The 23,585-nt window shown below is 44.9% G+C and overlaps 1 protein-coding gene and 1 long non-coding RNA gene across 2 annotated transcripts; one reads left to right on the forward strand and one right to left on the reverse strand.

Moving 5' to 3' along the window:
* The first annotated feature begins 92 nt into the window (after positions 1–92).
* LOC133970442 (neurexophilin-1) lies at positions 93–15,544 on the forward strand. The gene is made up of 2 exons (XM_062407259.1): positions 93–543; positions 14,643–15,544. Exons 1-2 carry the CDS (start codon positions 490–492, stop codon positions 15,414–15,416), a joined length of 828 nt encoding a protein of 275 aa, XP_062263243.1. The 5' UTR covers positions 93–489; the 3' UTR covers positions 15,417–15,544.
* LOC133970444 (uncharacterized) lies at positions 1,526–19,933 on the reverse strand. The gene is made up of 3 exons (XR_009924304.1): positions 18,931–19,933; positions 4,830–4,903; positions 1,526–2,296 (listed from the first exon to the last, which is right to left on the reverse strand). It is a non-coding gene; the product is annotated as an uncharacterized LOC133970444 (long non-coding RNA).
* Between the last annotated feature and the right edge of the window lie 3,652 nt (positions 19,934–23,585).

The raw sequence follows: 23,585 nt of genomic DNA on the forward strand, positions 1-23,585 counted from the left end.
TCAGCTCTTGCTAGTCTCAGCGTCGCTTCAGTTTGTGAAGCAGGCAGCGGCTCCATCCCTACCAAGATCTCCACTGGTACCGAGGACCAGATGCGATCTACCCACCTCCCAGTCAACCCCTTCCACTCTGAGCTGGGATCTCTTTTATCTGTTCTGCATGGATGAGAACAGCCAACCGCATATGGATTTTTCTCTCACCAACTAATGTGACTCAAACCCAGGATTGTGGGGGGGACAAAAACAAAAACTGACAAAAGAAGGTGAAGGGGGGTGGGACACACTCCAAGTGGTTTCCAGCGGGTTTCCATGTTTGTGGGAGCAGCACTTGAGTCTGCCTTGGACATGGGACCGTGCGTCAGCCGAGAGGGAACCGGTGCCGGAGGAAGAGCATCGTCCTGAAGCAGGAAAAGCCCGCGTGAGGGAGTTCTTTTTATCTCTTGTTTTTTGGCGACCGGAGAGGGGGAGCTGTGGGTTTTACGCACCGGAACGATGCACCCCAACCGCGGCTTCATCCTGCTCCTCCTCAACGGAACCGCGTGTTTGGTAAGGAATAGTGGGAGAGGGCGAAAAGTACCAGTCTCACACACACTCGCATCTTTCTCCACATTACCCAAATACCCATATAACGCGCCATTCACCCCTGCGTCACGAGGCACTGAAAGGTATGCATCTCGTTTGCGCCCCAAACTTCTCAACTCGCTGACATAAGTAGAATACAATAGTGTGGCGCGGCATGTGAGGACGGTGAGCAGACACTAGAATCCCGTTGATTTGTATCTATTCGCCTCTTGATGCAGAGATAATTCAAACCAATTGTGCTCTGCGCTTCCAGGCGCCTTTCTGTTGTTGTGGGATCATCTTTGCGCATGTTAGGATTATTAGGACAGTAATATTCACTTTGACCTCGCTCGGTGCTGGTACAACATGTGCACTATAACAATTCCCAGTGGACACATGTGCAGGGAGCGTGCGGAGCGCGTTGTGCCGTCGGTGTCCGTCAGCAGCCTAATTTACTCCGTGCGTAATTGCGACCACGTTCATCTTTATAAACTACAAATCATGGTTAACTGTGACTAGAACTGTGCACGGAAATGATAATAATCACGCAAAGATCATTCATGGATATGAGGGTAGGCAGGTGTAATCCTCCATTTTCAGCCAAAACTCCTATTGCACGTATACACACTATAACAAGTGTTTAACAAAATAATTTAAACGCTTCAGGACTTGAATATTTATGAATTACATATTTTTAGTTATGTCCTATCAAAAACATTTGTCTAGAGTGTGTTTGCTTAAAATGCATATTAAAATACATGATACTACTACTGATAATAATAATAATAATAATAATAATAATAATAATAATAAAGAATATGTCTCATGATTCACAACATATTAGTTCTGTTGTTATTATCACATTTATAATAACACACATTTTGCACACTAAGCTCGCAGGTTAATGGCCAGGTGTCTGTACTGTGTGGAGATCTACAGCACAATCTATTAGCAGATATGGGAAATTTTCCATCACAGAAAAAGGAGACAAACGTGTCCGTTCCCTGAGGAATGAAGTCGAGTCAGTTCATATTTATTTCATCGCACCAGGTAATAACAGCAGTTACTACATTTCACTTTTCAACCACGTTTAGACTGTTTGCACATAACAACTAATCTTACCTTCGTGTCTGATATAATTAAAAACAGAGTTAAATCTGTAAGTAGGGAGAAAACCTCTCATCACCGCCCTCTGTTTTCTAACTGAGCTAATTAACAGGAGAAAAAAAAATCAAGCACTACAACTTTTCCGTGTATATTTTACCCGGAGGAGGGCTCCTCGCTGACCTGCTCCACCAGATGTGTAAACATCAACCGCCTCTGTCCAACAACCTGACAATCAAATTTGGCTCATCCACTCCTCTTTCATGTAGCTCGGAGATTTATTAAAGAGCAGCCTTTAATGAGAAATCTGCTCTGGATTCACATGAGGGAACTTGAAAACATCCATCCACCCCCAAAGCCCTGGGATGAGCAGCTCGCTCATCACAGGGCCCAGGAAATGAGCAGGCTCCAAACAAAATAAAAGAAAAGAAACAGTGGAAATCTTCATGGGAGGTTGAATGGCTGTTTGATGCAGCCGGTTGTGTCGGCGTCTCCTCTGGGATGACCTTGTGGATTTCATACTCCGGAGGTGCTCGAGTATCGGGCCTGTTTGGCGACTTGAGGTCTGACAGACAGCGGTTGTAAGTGACTGAACACAAGCACTGTGGATTTGTTTGGAGCGGTTTCCACTGATCTGAGAAAGAAGAGACCACACGGCGAATTAAAATATGAGGGGTGGGGGTGAGCGCCTTTTCAGCCATTGTATAACAAGATACAAGAGTGTGGGATAATAGGCTTAACAAGCACTTCTGTGTTGTCTCGGTTCTGCGAGCGTTCTGTGAGCTGCAGGGGCATACAGCCTATTGTAACCCAGAAGGTCTGTGGCTAATGATGATGAAATTAATTGGAGCTAACCCCCCCACCCACCCCCCCCCCCCCCCCCCCCTCACCCCCACCTCCAAGACCATGTATCTATGAAAAACGTACACGACATCCCTCAGCAGGAGATCTTGGGTAATTCATTAGCCCCGTGACATTGATAAATTATGGAGCAATTAATGAATTAAGTAACTTTTTTACTTTGCAGCGGAGCGCGAAGAATAATCGCATTAAGCCTACTATGCATTAAAAATTAGATTTGGAAGATTTTCTGTTGTAATAGCGCCGCAATTCGCGGATAGATTTGGGTCTCGAGGGACCTTTTCCAAATGGTTACTAATACAGATGCCTATTAACACAAGGTGCCACTCCGGTTTTCGTTTATACGAGGAAGGATGTGTTTCAAATGTTCATTATTCTCTGTATTTCGAATGGAAGGTTATGAATGATATAAACCATCTCGGCTGTATATTTGACTGCTTGAGAAATTATGTGGATTTTTGGCAGCGAGTGGAATTATTTTTCATCGGCGTCTCGGCGAGCCGACTGGATTCAGTCAACTGAACAGCTAATGTGCACATATCAAGAGAATAATGTGTGGAATGTTTCGGGGGGGGGGGGCTGTTTGATATTTGTGAGACCTTTCCTTGCGAGTGGCAGTCAGTGCAGTCGGTTGTTAAGCGGAGCCACACTGTGAAATATGCTGCATCGCTTCTTAATCGGCTTTTAATTAATCGTGTTGTCTTCAAAATGTCACAAAACTGAAAAATGGCCGTCAGCCTTTTCTACAGATCGCCACTGTGACGTCTTCAAATCGCTTTGTTGTCTGATCACGAGTCCAGCACCCAGATACGTTCAGTTTACAGTAGGTAAGGCAACGAGAAGCAGCGAGGGGTCACATTTGAGAAGCTGCAACCATCAAATGTTTGACATTTTTGCTTGAAAAATCACTCAAATGATGATTCGATAAACATAACAGTTTTTTTTCCCAACAATCCACTGATTAATTCAGCGACTAACTGCCTCATCTTTACTGTGATAGTTACAGTCTTTGTATAAGGACTCTATCCATCACTGAACAGCTGCAGCAGATGTTGGGTGAACTGCGCTCACACTGTACGCAGAGGAGAGACAGGTGCCTATAGAACACTGTTGGGCGCACTGGAAATAGACAGAGCTGGTGCGGGGTGGTGTTACAGGGTGAGGGAAAGGAGAGGAAGTGAGAGTGGGTGAAGATAAAGTGCGAAAAAATAAGACGTTATCCGTCTGCCTCAGAGGTTTAAACGCCTCGTTGACGCTCGTGACAGATTCTTTCTCCGCTTTGCACACAAATCATCCAGGAAAACTACACGTTAATCCAGATATAATCACAGTGACAGCACCGAGCCTTAATGGTGCAGGTTGACAATCTGAGGCCCCTCATCGAACCATGAGAGGGTTGAGGTGAGTGTGTGGAACCTTCCTCCCGCACTAACTACCACGAGGAGAATGAAGTGTGTTCGCACAGGGCATTGAACTCGACTGCTCGGGCGAACTGTGCATCACCGCACTTTTTGTAGAAATAAGATTTTCCTCTTAGCCAACAAAAGAGCAGCTTTATTCATTCGGACCTTGCGTGCGCTGCAACCTTCACGGGGTAAAGAACGCGGGGGATGCAGGAGCTCGGCTCTTCAGACGAGATCGCCATGAGCTCGCAGAGGCTCTATCATACAAATATCCTTTGTATTTTATTTGCAAAAAGACTTTCACTGTAGACACTCTTTCCAATTCCAAGGTTTACATGCCCCACTCTTTTTCTGTGCTGGGGTTATTTCAAACTCTAAAGAAAACACGACACTTGATTTATTCCACATCAACAAATTAGCACCAAGCGCTGCCCACTTTTTGAATTGCTAAACTTTTGCCATCAACCTCCGTTTGACTTTGCCACCAGCGAGGAAACACTTACATATTTAGCATGGCACATCCATTAAAAACAAATGTTCTTATTCTCGGAGCGCCACAATGCCCAAATCCATTTAATAACAAAGAAGAGATTGTGATTAGTCCGCACACCACAGAGTACACACTTGAATCACAGCATGGCAGCACAACAACTGGGACAGCAAAAGGCATTTGATCGAAGCAAACTGCCAGTATTTTGCCCGGAACACCAGCAGACTGCATGGTGCAACACTGCACACACACACACACACACACACACACACACACACACACACACACACACACAGTGAATATTCGTGTGTAAGGTTAAAAGCAGAGGCCTTGGAACACTAATTCTAACCACATCAGACTTCTCTCTCCATTTTGGCCCGTCACTAAGTCTTAGATTCATGTTTTTTAGATACCTGTCCTCCTCACCGGGTCGCTGACCTTGTCCGCCCAGATACATCCCCGGCTAGGCAGAAACACCACCTCCATACTGAAAGGAAAATAGAAAAAAAAACCTCAATGTCTGATAAAGCAAATATTGCATGGACACAAACATGTTAGACAGCAGCAGCAGGGTGAATACAAGTTTTCGTCTCACTCTCTTGAGTCTTCCTCTTTGCCAACATCTGCATGTCAGGGCTCATGAGCTTCCTCCTCCTCCTCCTCCTCTTCCCCCTCACCTCCCATACGGGAGCCAGAAACACACAAGTCATTCATAATTGTCAATTTTCGAACATAAGGGAGGGTTTGGCTTCAAACCCTCAGTGGAAGCAGGCCGAACAGTTTATTGTGCTGATGGCAGCTGTCCTCGACTTTCCACTGTGAGTGCATGATGGATCATAAAGGGCTGATGTGAGAGGGACCATTACCAGGTCGTGGCTGTTTCATGATCAGTAGCACAATCAGCAGCACTTCCCTTGTTAGCCATTCATCCAGGGGACAAATAAGCCCAACATCCCACCGACACCCGTTTGCTGAATTTAGTTTACGAGTGCAGTGCCTGTTCTAAACCTGCCTGTATAGAATGGGCTGTTGTTTGGCCGGTGGAAAATCCTGGTTCAATCGACCGGCTGCCAGTAACAATCCATGATGCTGCGTCCCCGCTGCTGCACAAAGAGCTGGAGCTCGACTCCACGCCACTACAGAGCGCCGGTCGCCACTTCATTCAAAGTTTATTCATATTGAACATATCGCGTGATCAAGCGTTCCAAATTCAACAGTGCATTCACTTCGCTCTTAACAACACACATCTCAAGTGTGAAACCAATAAAATAACACACTTATTGAGATATGCGCGCCACATTTCCCGGGTCAGACAGACGGACAGAGATTTCTTGGATTAGTAGATGGATACATCATTACCTCTTAAACACATATTAAATCAGGTTTGAACTCTGATCATCTATCTTCAATAAAATTCACAAACGTTGTAAACGTTTCACAGACCAACAGCTTGTACCCTTACATTTTGATTCTATATTTACCTGCACCAAGAAGATTTTCTTTGCTTTTTGTTTGTCTGTGTCTCGGCAGGATTACAAAAACTGGAAAACTGATTCCCGAGAAATTTTGTGGAGGGGGGGGGGGGGGGGGGGGGGCATGACCCAAGGAAGAATTACATTTTAGAGCGAATCCAGATAAACAGGCGCATACAGGAATTTTCTTGTGAGATAGGGCATTAGCCTTCACGGACATTTGCAATCTTCACACTCCATTAGTAGTTGGCTTGTGCAGATAATTGAACGATTGTTGTCTGTCATCTTAACATTTCTCCTTAAATTGCATTTGAGGAAACTCCAAAATAGCTTTCATCGAAACTGTCAGGGCCACTGTTTGGTCTGTGGGATTCTTTCCACTGTGTTTTAACCCATTTCATGGGCCGTCGCTCAAATACATAACCCAGCAAGGAGCAACCGCACAAACAATATATAAACATGAAGAAGAGGTGGCCGAGCAAAGCTGCTGGTGTTATAACATAACCTCTATAGCTTCCTGCCTGTTGTGTAAAACAGCTTGAGTTATGCACAAGCACAGCGTGAATGACCCCAGAGGAGGACCTCTTCCCCCCCACCACCTGCTGAGGACCCCTGCTCTCCTCTTCTGTCAGGCTGAGAGAGAGAGAGAGAGAGAGAGACAGATAGAGAACACACTCCCCGCACACTGACAGCCCTTCACGGTGAAGCACTGAGCTGAGAGACAGAATACGCTCAAAACCAGCACTGTTTATTGTGGCGCCGCTCGATGGGGGAGACACCAGGGGAGACTGAGACGACCCTGGAAGGATGTATGGAGCTGTGTCTGCTGGTTTGGACAGCGAGGGGTGGATTACAGAGCCCAGCTTAAAGAAAAATGACTCGTAGCCATGGGTAGAATGAGAAGGTGTAACTCCCAGGGGATCCAGATAAAGATGCACACCGAGGAATAACTTAAAGAAATGAGAAAATCCATTAGACGTTTTAATTTCAGGGAACGCCCGCTAGTAAAAGTGGCTGTGCAGCTTTGTGGAAATATAAACTGTAGGCAAAATGGGTCAATGTAGAATCAAATCTTTGCGGTTTCAAGATGTGTAGGCAGCCAAACAATAAGGAAAAGGCGAGGTGGGACCAGGGGACACTGGTGCTTTTGAAGGGTGAAAACCAGGCTGTCAGCTTAACGCTGAAGGAAAACTGAGGCTCTCCTGATGTTGCAGGCTCTGCGGTTCATGTTGACCTCATCGTGGTGTGACCGGATGCCACGCCAGAGCGAGAGCGGGGAGCGAAGAAGCCCATTTAAATTCTCAATTCTCTCACAATCTGTAAACAGTCTGTTCTGCGCGAACGACCATGGCGTGTGCAGTTGGCCAGCATGCCGCCCAGTGATGGTGCAGTGATTTTCAGGGTCAGAGACGGACATGTCCAGACAAGGCTCGCTGAGGGTCTTTACGGGGGTTTCCAATTAAAGCAGGCAGCGCCGCCCCAAGGATCAGGGAATTTGGCTGAGCTTGAACAATAGCATTTTTTAAGTACAATAAATGGATAATAGGAACCATTCCCACCGACCAAAGTGATTTCTGGATTGAATTGAGAATGTGTTGCATTAGAATATAGAGCAGCGAGAACTAGCAATTATTTTCACTTGTACTTCTCCAGGAAACGTCAATTTGACCAGTGATGCTATTATCCAGACCCACCTCTCAATGATCCGATTAAGAGCTGGAGTGTTAATGCCAATGTGGCGAACGTTGCTTGCCGTTTCATCAATGGTGTAACTTTAGTCGGTGGCGTGTGGCTTAACAGTGGTGATCTCAACTCTATCCGTTCCTCATTGAGTTTGTGTGGTGTTGGTATAATCAAAAATATGTGTTCCAGACGGGGAAACCTCACATGAAATCCATCTTTATTCAGAACAACTCGGAAAGTGTTTGGTTCACAAGTTGCAGAGTCGTTGGCATCATCACTTTTAAACCAATTAACATAATTTCACAATTAACTCCAAACAATGACATTTAATGGGAACTCAAGTGTTTCGCGTTTGTCACTTGCAAACTGCATGTACATCTGTCACAGGCATCTAGGAGAACACTGCTATTTATATACGTGTCGCATCTGACTCTTTTTTCTTTGCTCTTCATTATCACGCAAATGTTATTTAAGCTAATCACATAAATACAACACATTCTATTTACAGTGTCCATGTTTGTTTCCACATTCTGACTTCAGAGCACATGAACACACCATACAAACAATTACATACACAAGCTTTTTTGAACGTGCTCCTTCAACAGTTCAGCTATGATTAGGTAAAAGGGGCTGGAGTTGAGGAAAGATTTGAATCCTTGCAGCATGTTTTAAGTGCTCGAACAATGTCCGTCATCAGTTGACGTTTCCCGATCGTGTCTACCGCTGCACTTCACACCTGTTGTCAGGATGTGCATCAAATGTCTCACCATTCAGCACTTGTGATCAGATTTCACTTGCCCACTCACATTTGGTTGGGTCTGTTTAAGACTGCTGCTAAACAGGGGAACCAAAGTTTGACTTCAGCTAATAGGCAGTTTTATACTGAGCTCTGTGCACAATAAACTGTATTCAAGAGATGGAATGAAATGAGGGATGCATTCGTGTTCATACAAACGTGGACACATCTGGCACAGCTGTAAATGTCACAGAAGTCAGCCCCCATGCAATCTAGGCCCCGTCACAGCAGGGTTTAGAGCTGTCCAATAATGATGAGATCCCTAGATTGTCTTTTAGTGGTCCTGTGAGTGTGAAGAGCCGGTTCACACAGTCACAGATCACCAGCTGAGGGCTGCGCAGTTCACCACAACATGATATGGCCACTTAGTACCTTCACTGAAGGTATTTAAGTGCCTTGCTCAAGAGCATAAGAATGCAAATATTAAATATGAATCTCTTGGGTGGGTGCCGAATCCAACAGAGTTACTGCTGTAGTACGTCAGACAACAGCCTGGGCTAAATTAGTACTAGGTTTTCATACCTGAACCTCCACGAGACAATCGCAGTGTCCCTCCAGCTTTTATAAGACAGGAGTGATTACTGTAGCAGCAGTTTGAATCAGCCCTGTCCCATCAGCCCTTGCTTTGCTCCCAGCCCCCTGGGGAAAATACAAGGAGAAACCGCCCCCCCTGCTACTCCCCCTCCGCCGTCCTCGCACCGCCGACTTGTCGATACCTTATAATGTAAAAATTTGATAGCCAATTCAGAGCCCGGCTTCTCTCTGAGCATAAAAAATGAGCTCAAATCCACCGGGACAGCACAACTGAACTTGTCCAATATGAGTTGGGAAAGCCGGCGGAGGATGCATGGGGAAAGAAATGACCGAGAAAAGAGAAGAATAAAAGATTCACTGTAGTGAGTTTGTTCACCCACTGCAGATCTAAGCTCCTGTGACCCCCCCCCCAGAAGCCGGAGTAAATTATTCATTAAGAGTCAAATGGCTTGTTTCTTGTGAAATTACCTTTCTCTCCCTCACCTCTTCTACACTAGCCAGAAGAATAATTAGTTATAAGGGCAAGGCCATTTTCAGACTTTAATCATGTAACAGAGAAGTCTCCTGCAGTGAACATATTAGATCTGGAGGTGGAGAGAGGAGACAGAGCACACACACACACACACACAAAAAGAAAAAGAATAAAGGATCGACGAACACTTAAGGAATCTAAGCTGCCTGGGTGTGTAATTAAAAATTGATGTCATATTAGAGATGAAGATTTCCACTCAACAGCCAGAGGGAAACGGAGTGCTTTATTGACAGCACAGTGTCGACTCCTCGTGCGCATGCTTTCAGCCCTGCTGGGTGGCTCTACAGGCAGATTCTCTGTATCGATCAATGAATCAATTAATTTCATTCCAGACCGTGCATCCATAGAAAAGGTAAACAGTAAACGGCCTAAGGTAAATCAAAAGCAAAAGGATTGGATTACCCAAAACTGAGAAATTATGTAAATTTGATAGAAAACAGCTCATTTACAGTTTTCCTCTAAGTACGTTAAGTTAAACGCAAACTTTCCCCGCAGAGACATGCCTATTTTCATATTTTGTTGTTTATCTACAAACTCTCTCCGACTGTAGAAGGGCAGTGTACGGGCAAACTGGGTTACTGCACCCTCTGGTGTGTTATTAGGACAATACCATTATACTGTATATCTATCAGAAAAAAGAACGAAAGCAGAGGAAAGGAGAACATTCAGGTTGGTGAGGGATCATCCTACAGCAGGATAATGACCAAACAACATCAGAAAGGAAGAACTTAGACCCTGGCTTCATGTTATAGGGCAGCACGGTCTGTGGAATTAAACCCTGTGGAAATGGTTTGGAATGAACTGGACAGAAGGTGAAAGCACAACAACCAGCCAGTGAAACAGGTCTGTGGTAAAAAGTTTCACGTGTGTTTGGCGGCTGAATTTGTCAAATAAATCTAGATATAATTAAGGATTTATATTTCTTAATTTCTTCAATGACATAGTATGACGGTAAACTTGGTAACAGCAGTTAATATCCAGCAGTTACAGAGCAACAGTACGATTTGTATTAACTGTATTAACACAGTGGCTGTTCTTAATCCGCTTGTTTGGAATGGTTGCTTGTTTGGGAGTATCTGAGCCTCGACAGGTAAAGACAAGAAAAGTGAGAACCCTGAGGCTGAGTTGTTGTGATCTACGTCACTTACATTCTTGAGTCCCAGCCGCTGCTGCTACAGAGCGCTGGTCGCCTGTTTATTCACAGTTTAATAATGATGAATCAAACTGCACCAAATTTAACAATGCACCTCCTTGAGCCCTAAACAATACACATGTCAAGTGTGAAGCAGGGGGGGAAATAGTTCTTTAAATCTGCATTGCACATACAAACAGATATTTCGGAAATAAGTAGATTTAGATTTAAGAATTTAATTCCAACATTGTCTCTTCCTCCAGCTCTTTTAGTCTCCACCAGTTCCTGGAGGATCTATCGGGCTTGTTATCCACCACATTATCTGTCTTGCTGCGTTTGCAGCAGTTTTTCAGAGATGATTTTCTGTTAACAGCTGCCTGCTGTGACCACACACTGAAATGTGCTGCTGAGAGTGAAACAAAACTTTTGCAGGAAATTAAACCAAAACAATTATCTAACTAATGATAAATGGGTCCATATTCATATAAACCAATGTTATCAATGAAAAGTTTGATTTATAAAATATCAGGATTTTTTTTTTCACAATGTTAAGAAAACACACTACTCCCACTAAAAGTGTGACCAGAGAAGTTCAGCTAATCAACAGGTGAGGTCTGATTGTGTTATCTCATGTGCGTGACACACTTGTCCGTCACCAGTCCTCTGTGAGAGTTATGGCGTTGACTCCAGTTAAGCGGCTCCCTGATCTCTGTGCTATATGATGGTGATAGTGTGGCCCTGTCACCTGGAGAAGGGGGGGTTAACGCGATGTACCTGTCACTGTAACAGGCTGGTTATTGCCTGTGGAGCTGGCAGACTTGAGAGGTTTGCACCCCCGCCCCACAGCCCCCTGCTGGGAGACAGTCCCGGGGCCTGTGCTCACTGAGGCTGAATTACTCACAATTACCGCAGCGACGGAGCCTGCAGCCATCTCCCATCCTCTCCAGCCGTTTCACTGACTCACTTAGCGCACATGACAAATGACAAAATCCGCCCAAACCTCCGCCCCCTCTCTAAGACCTGATAGCCCATCGCCCACACTCTGCCTACAGTGCTTAAACCTGGGATGTGTCTTGCCAAGCTTCAGGAAACAAAACAAACTTAGCCCGAAAGAAACTCATTCTGGCCTTTCAACGCAACATGTTTCACTATGTAGATGATTGAACATGCATATATATGTACATTGCTAAAACAAAAGTGAACTCCGGTTATATTTTTACACCATTTCAACTTGCTTTCGTTGCATGAGTCAAAGTTGGAAGGGTGCTGATAGTTCAATCTTACACCTCATATACTCCCCTTGTTAAATGCACTGGAGAGAGTTTCGGACCACTATGCAGTTTTTCATGCAGTGGAAAAAGTAGTGTAGTTATAATATTTATTGATGGATAAACTGTTGTATAATGCGTGACTTCAATGACCTTAAATATGCATCACTAACCAGATGTACTGAAAATCTGAAAGCACGCAAACGATTGTTAAAAATTCCATACTACGCAGCCCATGTATGATAACCTGAGAAAATGACATCACACTTGGATTAAACGGCAGCATGGTGCTTTGGACGAATGCACAGTGTGTGCTCTCTTACTGCAGTAATCATTACAGCTCTGGCTCCGGGTTTTTTCACAGCAATATTAAGCTCATTCTTACATTTGTCTTTGACAATGATGCTACACAGTGAAATATGATAGCTCCAGCGATGCCTCACACTTAAATCTTCTGTACAACAGTAGCACAATGCTCTCTCCATCTCTCCTCCTCCAGCTTGGCCTCACAGGTTCTCTAATGAAGACTGTGTGAGCGAGCGCGAGGAGGCTTTTCTCAATGTGTAAGCTTCAACAAAGCATCTGGCGAGATGTTATTTCTCGACGTAGCTCGCAAAGGGATCAGGATCTTAAAAGCAAGGGGGCAGCTTCAGATGAATAAAAAGTGACATATTTTTCAAGAACCCTAACGGGCCTTTTCGTTGAGTCGCCACAGGGGCTCTTAAGTGCTATCTGGGGAGGTGGGCAAAGTGCTACCCTCCATGCCCAGGGAGCCACTGGCTCATTGGAGAGGAGACATCAAACGCAAACTAGTCCTTCAATTAGAGCCATGAGGAATCAAAGTCATCCTGCCTGGCCCTCAACTCCCCCCTTGAAAAACAAAGATACTCTTGATGAAAGGATCGATGAGAATCCATGTCTTCAGCTCTTCCAAATTTCTGTTCATTATTAATGAGGTTCTCCAAAAAATCGGAACTATCTGGTTCAAGAGGAAGGAGTCCTTGTCAGCCCTGTGATCGGCCCCGTGGGGAGGCTGAAGGATCTGAGTGGCAGTAAAGCGTAGCAGCACATAGGTAACTAGAGGAGATGGTGTCTGGCCTCCAGCCCCCACAAGGGAATGAGGCCAGATTAGGGGAAGTCAGGGGGGGGGCGCTCATCTGAGTCCAAACACCAGACCACAATCACATTAACGTGAATCCCTGTAAGGCTGTATAAATGCGATACAGGTTGTTATGAAAGGAAATACATATTTTTAGAGGGACAGAAAATCAATATCACAGACTGACTGTGGTGCAAGAGAACAAATCTGAGCGAGCTCGGAAAACCCTGCATAAAATGGAATGAAAATGAGTCTGACTTAATAATCCTGACTAAGCCGGTATAAGGAAGCTCTGGCAGTCAAGACAGTGGATGGATCAGAGCGCAGACACAGACGCATGCATTATGCATCGCTGGAAAATCTCTGCGGGTAGTTCACACAAACACACACACAAACTTATCCCACTGATCACATTTGCATCACTTATTGTTTTCGTTTACCACAACTCAAAATTCACAAACGGTGTGTGTGAGTGTGTTTGCGTGCGTTCGCTGCTAAATGGAAAGGACGCAGTAATGCCGGATGCTTCCGTAGCACATTAGACAAACGGTACCTGCTAATAGATCATTACTGTTGAAGAATCAGCCGTTTCATTGCGCTCACATTCACACACTCTTAACAAAGCTACTGCTGAGCACAGCAGTGCTATCTTATCTCCCCCCCCCCCCCCGCTCCTCTTCCCCCGCCCCTCATTTGATGTTAACATTTGACAGCTTTGTGTGTGTGCCGATACAGACTCACTCTTTAATTAAAACACTGGAAATCTTAATTGGACATTATACTTTATTCTTTGCACGCCTCCCCCCCCCAAATCACCACCACTTAACCACCTTCCCCCACTCGTATACTTTGATCCTCCGACCAAATCTTTGGAGGCTATAATAGTTTCCTGTACTCACGCTGCAGTGCTTCAGAAGCAAAGTGCTCACTTTAACCCAAAAAGCAAGTCTCGGTCTACTTTCCACTTAGTTCCTTGTAGATATTATATGAGAACAATCCTCCAGTTACATGGATGATCTTCAAGTGACCTTTCCTGAAAAAGAGATTGTTTGAAAGGGAAATGCTGAAAGAGTTGAGTGAATGAAGTTTAGACAATGTATAAAACGAGTTGTTTTCTAACTGGCTGCACGAATCCTGCTCCTTTTGGGGCATCAGGATGCCAAGTGCATAAATCATCCTCCAACCTCTGAAACCACTTTGGAAAGCATTTTTTTAATGACAGGCCTTTACTGTTTTACAGAATTACAGCCTTTGTAGAATATAATAACGTATTGATTAAACCGCCCAAGACCAGAGGAGTTACTCACTTATTGTGAGTTCATTTTTGGTGTGGATTTTCTGTTTGAATCTCGTCTCTGATCCCTCTGACCCCACCAGTAGCTCAAGGGAGGCACATGAGCCCATTACAAGCGAGCTTAGGGAATTATATATCGGCTCGGTGAAAACTATACATAGGAGTATTTTCTCTCGCAGCCGAGGTAAACAAAAGAATGTAATAATAGCAATACCTGCAAAAATGCAACCATTTATTTATATAAATAACATTGATAGAATGTCACGCTTACTACCACTAGAGGTATAAACTGTAAATTAAGTATCGATTAAACCTTTAATTTGTTTTCTGTCCCGATTCTTTCTACCTTGCTAATAATTGTCTTCTTTCTTTCTCTATTTTCTCTTTCAATCTTACTTCAAACCTCGTCTTTTCAGGTGGCCCTGGGTCAAGAAGATGAGTCCTCCAGCCCCAAAAGCTCTTCAGACGACTCCTCCAAGACATTGGGCCTCCGGGGCGAGCAGGCTCCCCTCTCGCCCCTGAGCCGCTGGATGCTTCACAGTAAGAGCAGAGCTGCTAATGACACCTCTTTGGAGCTGGCCTACCGCTCCCCACTCCCTTTCTCCAAGCAGGAATTTTCGAAACAGGAGTTCTGGGAGATGTTGGGCAGCGACCTGCTCAAGCCTGATGCCTCCAGCTCCAGGGTCAAACGCCGGCCAATTGTTAAGACCGGCAAGTTCAAGAAGATGTTTGGCTGGGGAGACTTCTATTCCAACATCAAGACAGTGAGGCTCAACCTGCTGATCACCGGCAAGATTGTGGACCATGGTAACGGCACGTTCAGCGTCTACTTCCGCCATAACTCCACAGGCCAGGGCAACATCTCAGTCAGCCTGGTGCCACCTGTCAAGGCGGTGGAGTTTGACCTGGAGCGCCAGAGCGTGGTCTACCCTAAGGACTCCAAGATCTTCAACTGCCGCGTGGACTATGAGAAGGTGGATCGCAGCAAGCGCACCTCGCTGTGCAACTACGACCCGTCCAAGACCTGCTTCCAGGAGCAGATTCAGAGCCACGTGTCCTGGATTTGCTCCAAGCCTTTCAAAGTCATCTGCATCTATATATCCTTCTATAGTACGGACTACCGCCTGGTGCAGAAGGTTTGCCCGGACTACAACTACCATAACGAGATGCCCTATCTGCCCTCGGGCTAGAGGACTTGTGTGAGGGGAGGAGAGATGGGAGAGGAGAGGATACGGGGGATGAGTGGGCGCTACTGCAACAGGAAACCTGGGCTGACAAAAGTCATTAATACCATTGTGGCAGCAATACATCTTCAAAAAACCCTCTCTGTAGCCTGCAAGATGTACAAACATATATGCAAAACAAAAACGACAGTATGCAGATAGTGAAGCACTGGGAATGTTTAACTGCAGCATTTGTTAAATGGACTGATAGTGAAATTTAAATACCACACACATTCTTACCTCAATCCCGTTTCGAAAAAGACCCGCTTCTCTCCAGCCATTTTTCTCTTCCATTAAGCCATTTGTCAGTGTTTTCTCAATGTCCTTTTAATCACCCTTCACTTTGTAGCTGTTTTCGCAAAGTCACCAGGCAGTATTCTCCGTGAAATGCTGTGTTACGAGTCACTGGGGAGTTGTATAAAAAATCCAGACTTTATTACAGACATCATGTGGTGTTTAGCACCATATGCTGTAAGGGAAACACTTGCACTTGCAAACTTTCCAGAGGGAACACAAATCACTGCTTTCCTCACAAAAAGCAGGTGAATGTAAAGTGTCCCCGTCCACAGCATCATTCAGCTGCTACTCTTTTTTTAGAGGGCATGTTTTTTTATGTGAGCTCAAGGCAATCCCCGGACACCATAAAAGAAAAGTTCCTATTCTTACTCCTACACTTTCTCACACCCTGTCCATGTACCCTCACAGCCGCGCATCCCGCCAGGACAATGTCCCAGTGTTTACCTGCAGAATGCAATTACTATATATTCTTCAGTAATGTCACTTCCCATTCAATGATACAGGGAAAACAGCCAGGGAGAAGGGAAAAAAGATCCCAAATTTGCAAGCAAAAGCAATTGCTCAACAAAGATTCGGGACCAGGGCTTAAGACCAGCTCAGTGTGAGGGAAATAACTAGATTCTGCATAGAGACAGGATTGGCCCTCCACACATAAGAGAGAGAGAAAGGTGGGGGGAGTGAGAGAGGGAGAGATTCAGTGAGCTACTTTAATTAAAGTGGAGAAGGAGATGTAGAGTATGCAGCTCCGTCTATTGTCCCCTCTGTATGAAAAAGATTACATTTTGTTGCCGTCAGGATTCCTGATTTCACGCCTTGATAACTTTGACTGTGTGAGGGAGATTGCTCTCTCCCGACAAATCCTGTGTTCACTAAAGTAGGCCCGTTATCTTGAATAAATGAAAATATTATCATAATAATTACATATAATTTAATCTCCTGTAGAACAAATTAAGGTTTCAACAAGAGGGCGAAATGCATTCCTAAAAATCAAGTCAGCGGGGGGGAGTAAGAGGATGCTCATGGAGGATTGTTGTGTTTTTTGTGCGGAGCCGCCAGCCGAGGCGCAGCTCAGAGTTAACTGCTCACATTAAGATAAATGGCCACTGGCTGGCCCATCTCGTGTCGCTCTCACAAACAATATCAGAGGAGAGCAGTGCACAATGGAGCAATGAATTAGGTGACCTGACATTTGTGCGCTGAGAGGTTACTGCGATGCTGCTTGTAAGGACACAATGATTTCTTGCTTCATTAGCGTCGAACAGTCACAGGACAGGTGTGAAGAGTCATTAACCAGTGATATCGGATAATGGGTGGGATGCTCATATACTGCGCGATCAGGACTACAGCCAAGATCTGTTTCTGTGCACGCTTGGCTGAAGCTGTGCAGGGATGTCCCAGGTGGACTCAGGCAGCAGCAACTGGTTTCCCCCCAATCTTTTGGGAGGGGGGGAACACAAGGCCAGACTTAAATCCTTCATCTTTGCTGTGTGTGCTAGGAGAGCAGTACAAGGGAAAGCAAGACGAAAGGTGATAATAAAATCCTGTAAATCTTAAAAACCTAAAAACATTTTACCTACTTCTTGGCTTCATCCATGCTACTGCGATTTCATTTGTAAAAAGCCATTTTTCAAAATAAAATGACCTCTGTCCAGTGTCAACAGCTGCGTTTCAGTTTTAATCCTCGCCCGTCCTAACACCTCTGAAAACGTTTATCACATGACCACTCATATAACTTGGCATGCGTTTGACTGCGGACAAAGGAAGCCTTTAGTTGTTGGCTGCAGACTTGAATAATAGCCTATTGCCTACGCATGTAAACAGTTGGATCGTTGTAAAAAGAAGAATTCTACTGCACAACTGCCAAAAGTAGCCAACTGGGGCAACAATGCTTGTCGTTGATTTTCCATTTTGCGGTTCTTTTCTTCCAGAAGGTGGTCATGTGATGGGAGGCTGAAAAATCCACTTAGGCCTCATCATGACCCAACCAGCAAATGGCTTTGTCTACGTCATCATTTCCAAAGATCTCCGTCTCTGCCCGTCTAGACTAAAACACAGCCCCAGGGTTTTCAAACTAAAACAAGACCACAAGTGTTTCCAAACGTCTGCTTTTTAGCAACTCTTAAACTGTGGAATAATTTGGAAGGTTAAGATAACGGATGTATCTTCCTACAAAATAAGTAGTGATATGGATGCAGCCTTAAAGATGGGGGATAGCTCCTCTCCATGTGCATTATGCAGGGGACTGGTGGCCCCAGCGAACACTGAGGCTGTCCAGCATCTGTCTCCTCTTACATGTGACTGTATTGTTTTTTATCACAGCCGATATTTCATACTCGTACACTTGTATACTCGCCTCACACGTACATATCCATCAAGATCGACTTTTACACATTGCACATCAATCCTAGAGCCAACTGTGAGAGAGAATGGAGGAATGGATTCTGATTCCTGCCCCATCCCACTAAAGCCGTTTTCGAACATTACCTGTGGGTAAAATCTGGAGTATTTGCCACAGAGTTTGCCCTCAGTTTGTCTTTCACACACGCACGACACAGCAGGAGATTCACTGCACAGATGCTTTCGCCACAGAAACACATCCTCCGCATTATTCAGGCGAGAGGTGGAGCAGCCGGGTGCAGCAGACAGAGGCGGGAAAAGACGTTATAACTCAGCTGCGGCTCTTATCACCACACACTCTCTTGACATCTACACCGGTGTCTTCTATGAGTGTGACACCGCTTTATCACCAGGAGATATTTGTTTTCTTTTTCTTTTTTTCGTTTTTGCATCTGTCAACCCCCCCACACACACACACACCCACACACACACACTGAATCCAATGGGGGATCCCCTGCTGTGTTCCCAAATCAGATCATCCTGAATTTCTGCAGACTTTCTCCACCTGCCCTGATAGTAGAAGGTCTGCAGAACCTTATTCACACATGCACCTCCTCCAGAGAAAATACGGAGTATCTGCAGAGCTCAGTGCGTGTCTGGAAGCAGCGTAACAGTTTATTTAGTATTTATTTGAAACGGTTGTAATGGAACATAAAATGTAGATGCTGGCTTGTCTGAAGGTCCTTTTCCTGTAGCGCTGGATGAAATACAAAGCCTCATGTGCGTATAATGCATCAAGCAGCATGTGTGAACCACTACCTGTTGCTCTGTTCATTCATTCCCTCACCCTCTGCCCCTTCCTGCTCCAGACGTCTGCATGTTGCTCAGCCATCTTGTCCTCTTCTTGTGTGTGTGTGACCCTCTTCCGGCTGCAGCCTCAGCCTCCATACCCTCTCTAGCCCCCATACCCTGGCGTTGAACCCTGCAGTGGGTAGTTCTTCATTGCTGCCCCGCCTGCCCTCCTGCACACAGCGTTGAGCTAAGCTAGCTAATCTCCGTGAGCTTAACGCCAAGCCAACTGAACATCAGCTGTGAAAACACCCCTCCCTCCCTTCCCTCTCTATCTATCTCTCTCTCTGTATATCTATATCCCATCAAACAAATGCGTGCACAGACACAGTCTTAAGATGTGCTGGTTTAGCTTTTTCCCTCTCTCCTGTTCAAAGCGTCTTGCATAAGCCCTTGGATTGCGAGGACATGAATTCTCCTCAAGAGCATGCCAACCGAGTGCCCGACACAGAAACGCCCCAGTAACCTCGATTCACGTCTCCTCCCACCTCCTGCAGCGTGTCCACAGAGAAGTTGGATACTCACACATGTTGGGATCAGAACTGGGCAACAGGAGCCAACAGCATTAAACTCATGTCGAACAGAAACAAGGACACATGTTGGGCTACCTGTGGAAAAGAAGCCCCCTACTCTGCTCCTTACCAATCCCCCCCAGATTTACAGCAATACTCTCATTGAGACTCCTCCACCTCTCCAGTGCCAGCTACAGGCCGGCTGCTGGACCAAGTTTCAGAGACAGTCATGTTGCTGTGGGATGGACTGTGTTGTTACTGCAGCAGCTTTACTGTTGACCCATCTAGTGCCAACGGACATGTGGATATTTGGCCTTAGAGACTGCAAGGCAACACCGGTCCACTCAGCAGAGAATAGTGACTAACTGTCAAAAACAAGAATATACATGTATATATATATATATATAAATATATATATAAAAACTAAAAGTCTGCAGATCTGAATAAAGTTGTATTTAAATGTGGTTCATGCAGTGGCGGTTGTCTGTTTTATCTTCTTTGTTCCTCATGGTTTTCTTTCTCTGTGTCATGTGGATGATATACTGTATGGATGATATGATGACATTTACTGTAGTTTTCAACATAAAAAAAAAAGAATCAATAAAGTACACAGAAGTACTTAAGCCACTTCAGTTGGAGAGAAAAAGACTCCGCTCTTATATCCGCTTGTGCTTCTTGTGTAGGAAGAGTGTGTCAACAATGCTGAAGTGTCTATTTTCTCATATTTGCATACCCATACTGTGAGCCGACGGCAGAGGAAAAGATGTGACAATTTCTTTTTTTGCCTAGGGCACTTGCAGATATACATGCAGAGAGAGAGAGGGGAAGGGGGGGAGAAGAGAGAGCGAGAGAGAGAGAGAGAGAGAGAGGAATAAGAGAGGGAAAAAGAGCACAGAGCAAAATGGGGTTGAGAGAGAGGGGAAGGAAATGTTTCAGCAGGAATGATGCATGAACACAACTCCATCCTCTAATTAGCCTCCCCTCTCCTTTCCCCCGCTCTCTCGCTGTCGGTTTCTTTGTTGTGCATCTCCGTACTCCCCGTTCACTTTAAGATGTAATTGACATTAAATTCCTTCTACTTTTTTAATTAAATCCCAGACAATTGTTAACGAGGGGATGGGTTCAAACATTCAGCTCACAACATCCCTTCAAAACCAGATCGATTAAGGCATGGCTGGCGGCCCTCCGACACCCCCGCCCCCCCGTCCCACGCTCCCCCCTTGTTGCCATAAAAGTGTTGCCTGCCTCAGGAGAACCTTGCCGGAGATGATGAAAGGGAGGCAAATAAGTCAACACACAGACAGAAGAATAGAAATCTCATTTGGAAGAAAGCAGGATTGAGGTTAATGTGAAATCGGTGAGAGCTGGATTCTGGGTCAAACAGGCACATGGACGCACTTACTGCAACACGTGCGCACACACACAAAAAGGGTGGAAAGCGCAGGCAACAATTATTGATAATGAGCATCAGGGTTCACACCAAGAACTTACCAGAAGTTTTGTGGTTGTCCGAGGAGAAAAAAAAAAACAATTCAAGAGCATAAGTTCCTCAGAATGGAAAGGGCATTTCAGCATGAGTAATGGGAAGCTGGCTGATAGTCAATTGAGAAAATAACTAGTCATGTCACGAGGAGGCGGGAGAAGGCGTGCAAAGCTTAAAATGATAAATAGACATCCGGAAAAATAACCTTGAGGTATGAAACGTGTCTGGAGAAACTAGACAAAGTATGTGACGAGGAGAGTGACTCCTTGTTAGAACTTTGTTTTGAATAACAAGGCTATCTGGTTTGCAATTTAATCCCGTAGAGTGATAATTATCAGTAATTTTCCTCCATGACACATGACACCACAAGTATTGCGCTGCCGGTAGATGTTGCACCCTGCAACATCATCCCCTCGCTAACATTGTTGACAAAATCGGAGCTCAACACACTTCTCCTCACACTTTGAAATTATGGAAGAGGATTAGACTGGTGCAGCGGTGTGAGGATATACAGAAACAGACTGACACTGAGGTATTATTAAAAAATTAGATTTCATCAGTCGAGTGTTTCTAATATGATCCAGGTGTCTTCCCGACAATAGCAAATCAGCCTGTGAATCCTGCAATGAGGATAATCTTCCAGGTATAATTTTGTGTTTCCATCACATTTTTGTCAAATTAAATTGCATTTACAGGACTGATGTATCCTCAAACATACTACTGAGTAGGTGTGTTGGTGAAGCCCACTAACCCGTCTGAAAATGTCATTAGTGTGGGGGTTTAGAGATTTTGGTGTGTAAATGGGATTTCAGAAGCTTTTCTGCCCGGAGAAAAAAAAATTATTCGAGGAACATTTCATTGCAAAGTGAAACTGAATACATATTGGCATGAGTTATATATTACTTATTACTTACATATTTTGAATTACAAATCTAGTCCATTATTAATGTCTGCTTCCACATCATGCTGGACACTGGACTGCAGATGTGATACCAGCTTCAATCATATGCAATTTATTATCAAATCTTACTTGGCTGCATTCGCTGAATTCAAATGCTACTTGATGTTCTTTGATGTTGTGGATTTTGTGTCAGGGTGGTCACAGTCACGCTCTTACTGCGGGCTCAAATGTGTCAAAGCAAATGTACACATGTGCTTGCTGCCCACACATACTAACACACACACAAACAAAGAGGAAAAACAAGCACACACACACACACCCCTTATAGTTTCATGCTCAGTTGACAGTCTCTCTGCCCCGCCACGCCAATGACAGAGCCTGGAGTACAGCAGACAACCGGTTGAGGAAACAGCGGATGTGTGTGTGTGTGTGGGGGGAAAAATAAATAAATAGAATAAAGCACAGACGGCCATTGGCTACATCATGGAGGAGAGGGAAACAAATGATGATGCTAATTAGTAGTGCGGAACTTCACACACACCTCCATCAAATCGACGCTCACTACATCCGCTTGAAAGATTTATTTGTATTTTTATCAATAAATCATTCTTAAGTAGAGAACAGACTTTGAGATGGAAATTGATATCCAGGCTGCGGGTTTCTACGCCCCTCTGCATCTTATTGCACAATCACACCGAGTGGAATTTGGATTGCAGAAGGTGACAGCAAATAGCTTCACACGTCGATGCCAATGTGGAAATTCAAGCTGTGGTGTCTGTGTCCTGCAATGTGGTGGTAGTAGCTGGAGGCCCTGATGGAGACATTAGGGCCGTGATCTCTGTAATACCCTGAAAAGAGAATTTCCACTTAACTAAAGGAAGCGATGAAGAGGAGGGTGATTTAAATTCAGTGACAAGGCTTTAAATACCAGCCAGGGATCACAGTTGTGCCCTTTGGCAAAGTAATTATTCACTCCCTTAGAAGACGATCAGGTGTGAATGTTTGGTTATGTGTGTGTGCACACATACTTTTGGCGAGTTTGTCGCTAACTGCGCGTGTGTGTATGTGTGTGCGTGTGTGTTGGGGTAAACCAGGAGGGAATGAGGGTGGTGTGAAATGTTACAGTTTCTCCTCCTTTCATGTAACTGCGAAGTGTTTATGCCAAACTCTTCAGAGGAGAGAGAGGGTGTTCAGCTAGGGCTCATATCAGTTGATAAACATGAGTGGGAAGAGAGAGTGAGACATAAAACAAGAGCTGGTAAAGGTTAGCTTTCCACCTCTCCATCACTGTCTCACGCCAGCTTGTACTCTCCTCCTGTCCATTTTTTTTCCCGCTCTCATAACCTTCAGCCAGAAGCAGCCGTGTTCTCATGGGGAGGAGCTCTCTCCAGGCCAGACAGAGGCCCAGCCCAGGGGTTGATCGGATGAGACTCTCATTGGGAAACTGTCCTTCAAAAACTGCAGCCTGATGGATTTTGCTTCCATCTTTCCCAGCACATCCTCAGTGCAACGCTCCATCTCCCTCCAGCGCCCTCTATTGCCCCGAGTTATCAACTAGACACAACACACACACACACACACTCACACTCACATCTCTGCAGGTTTGGTTTCTTGCTGACAGTCTGGTCCTCGGCTCTGTGGGGCTGTCGCTTGGTAAGTCAAAGACAGAGAGGGGGGGGGGGGGGGGGCACTGATAATTTTCCATTTCCTTGGGGCTGCTAAAAACAAACACACACACACACACACACACACACACA

The sequence above is a fragment of the Platichthys flesus genome, chromosome 16, assembly GCF_949316205.1.
Source record: "Platichthys flesus chromosome 16, fPlaFle2.1, whole genome shotgun sequence".
Classification (NCBI taxonomy): domain Eukaryota; kingdom Metazoa; phylum Chordata; class Actinopteri; order Pleuronectiformes; family Pleuronectidae; genus Platichthys; species Platichthys flesus.

What these genes read in the sequence shown, in the direction of transcription:
- LOC133970442 (XM_062407259.1), top strand. Translation starts at nt 490, where the DNA reads ATGCACCCCAACCGCGGCTTCATCCTGCTCCTCCTCAACGGAACCGCG. An exon ending in TCAACGGAACCGCGTGTTTG is followed by an intron (nt 544 to 14,642) that starts GTAAGGAATAGT and finishes TCGTCTTTTCAG; the next exon opens with GTGGCCCTGGGTCAAGAAGA.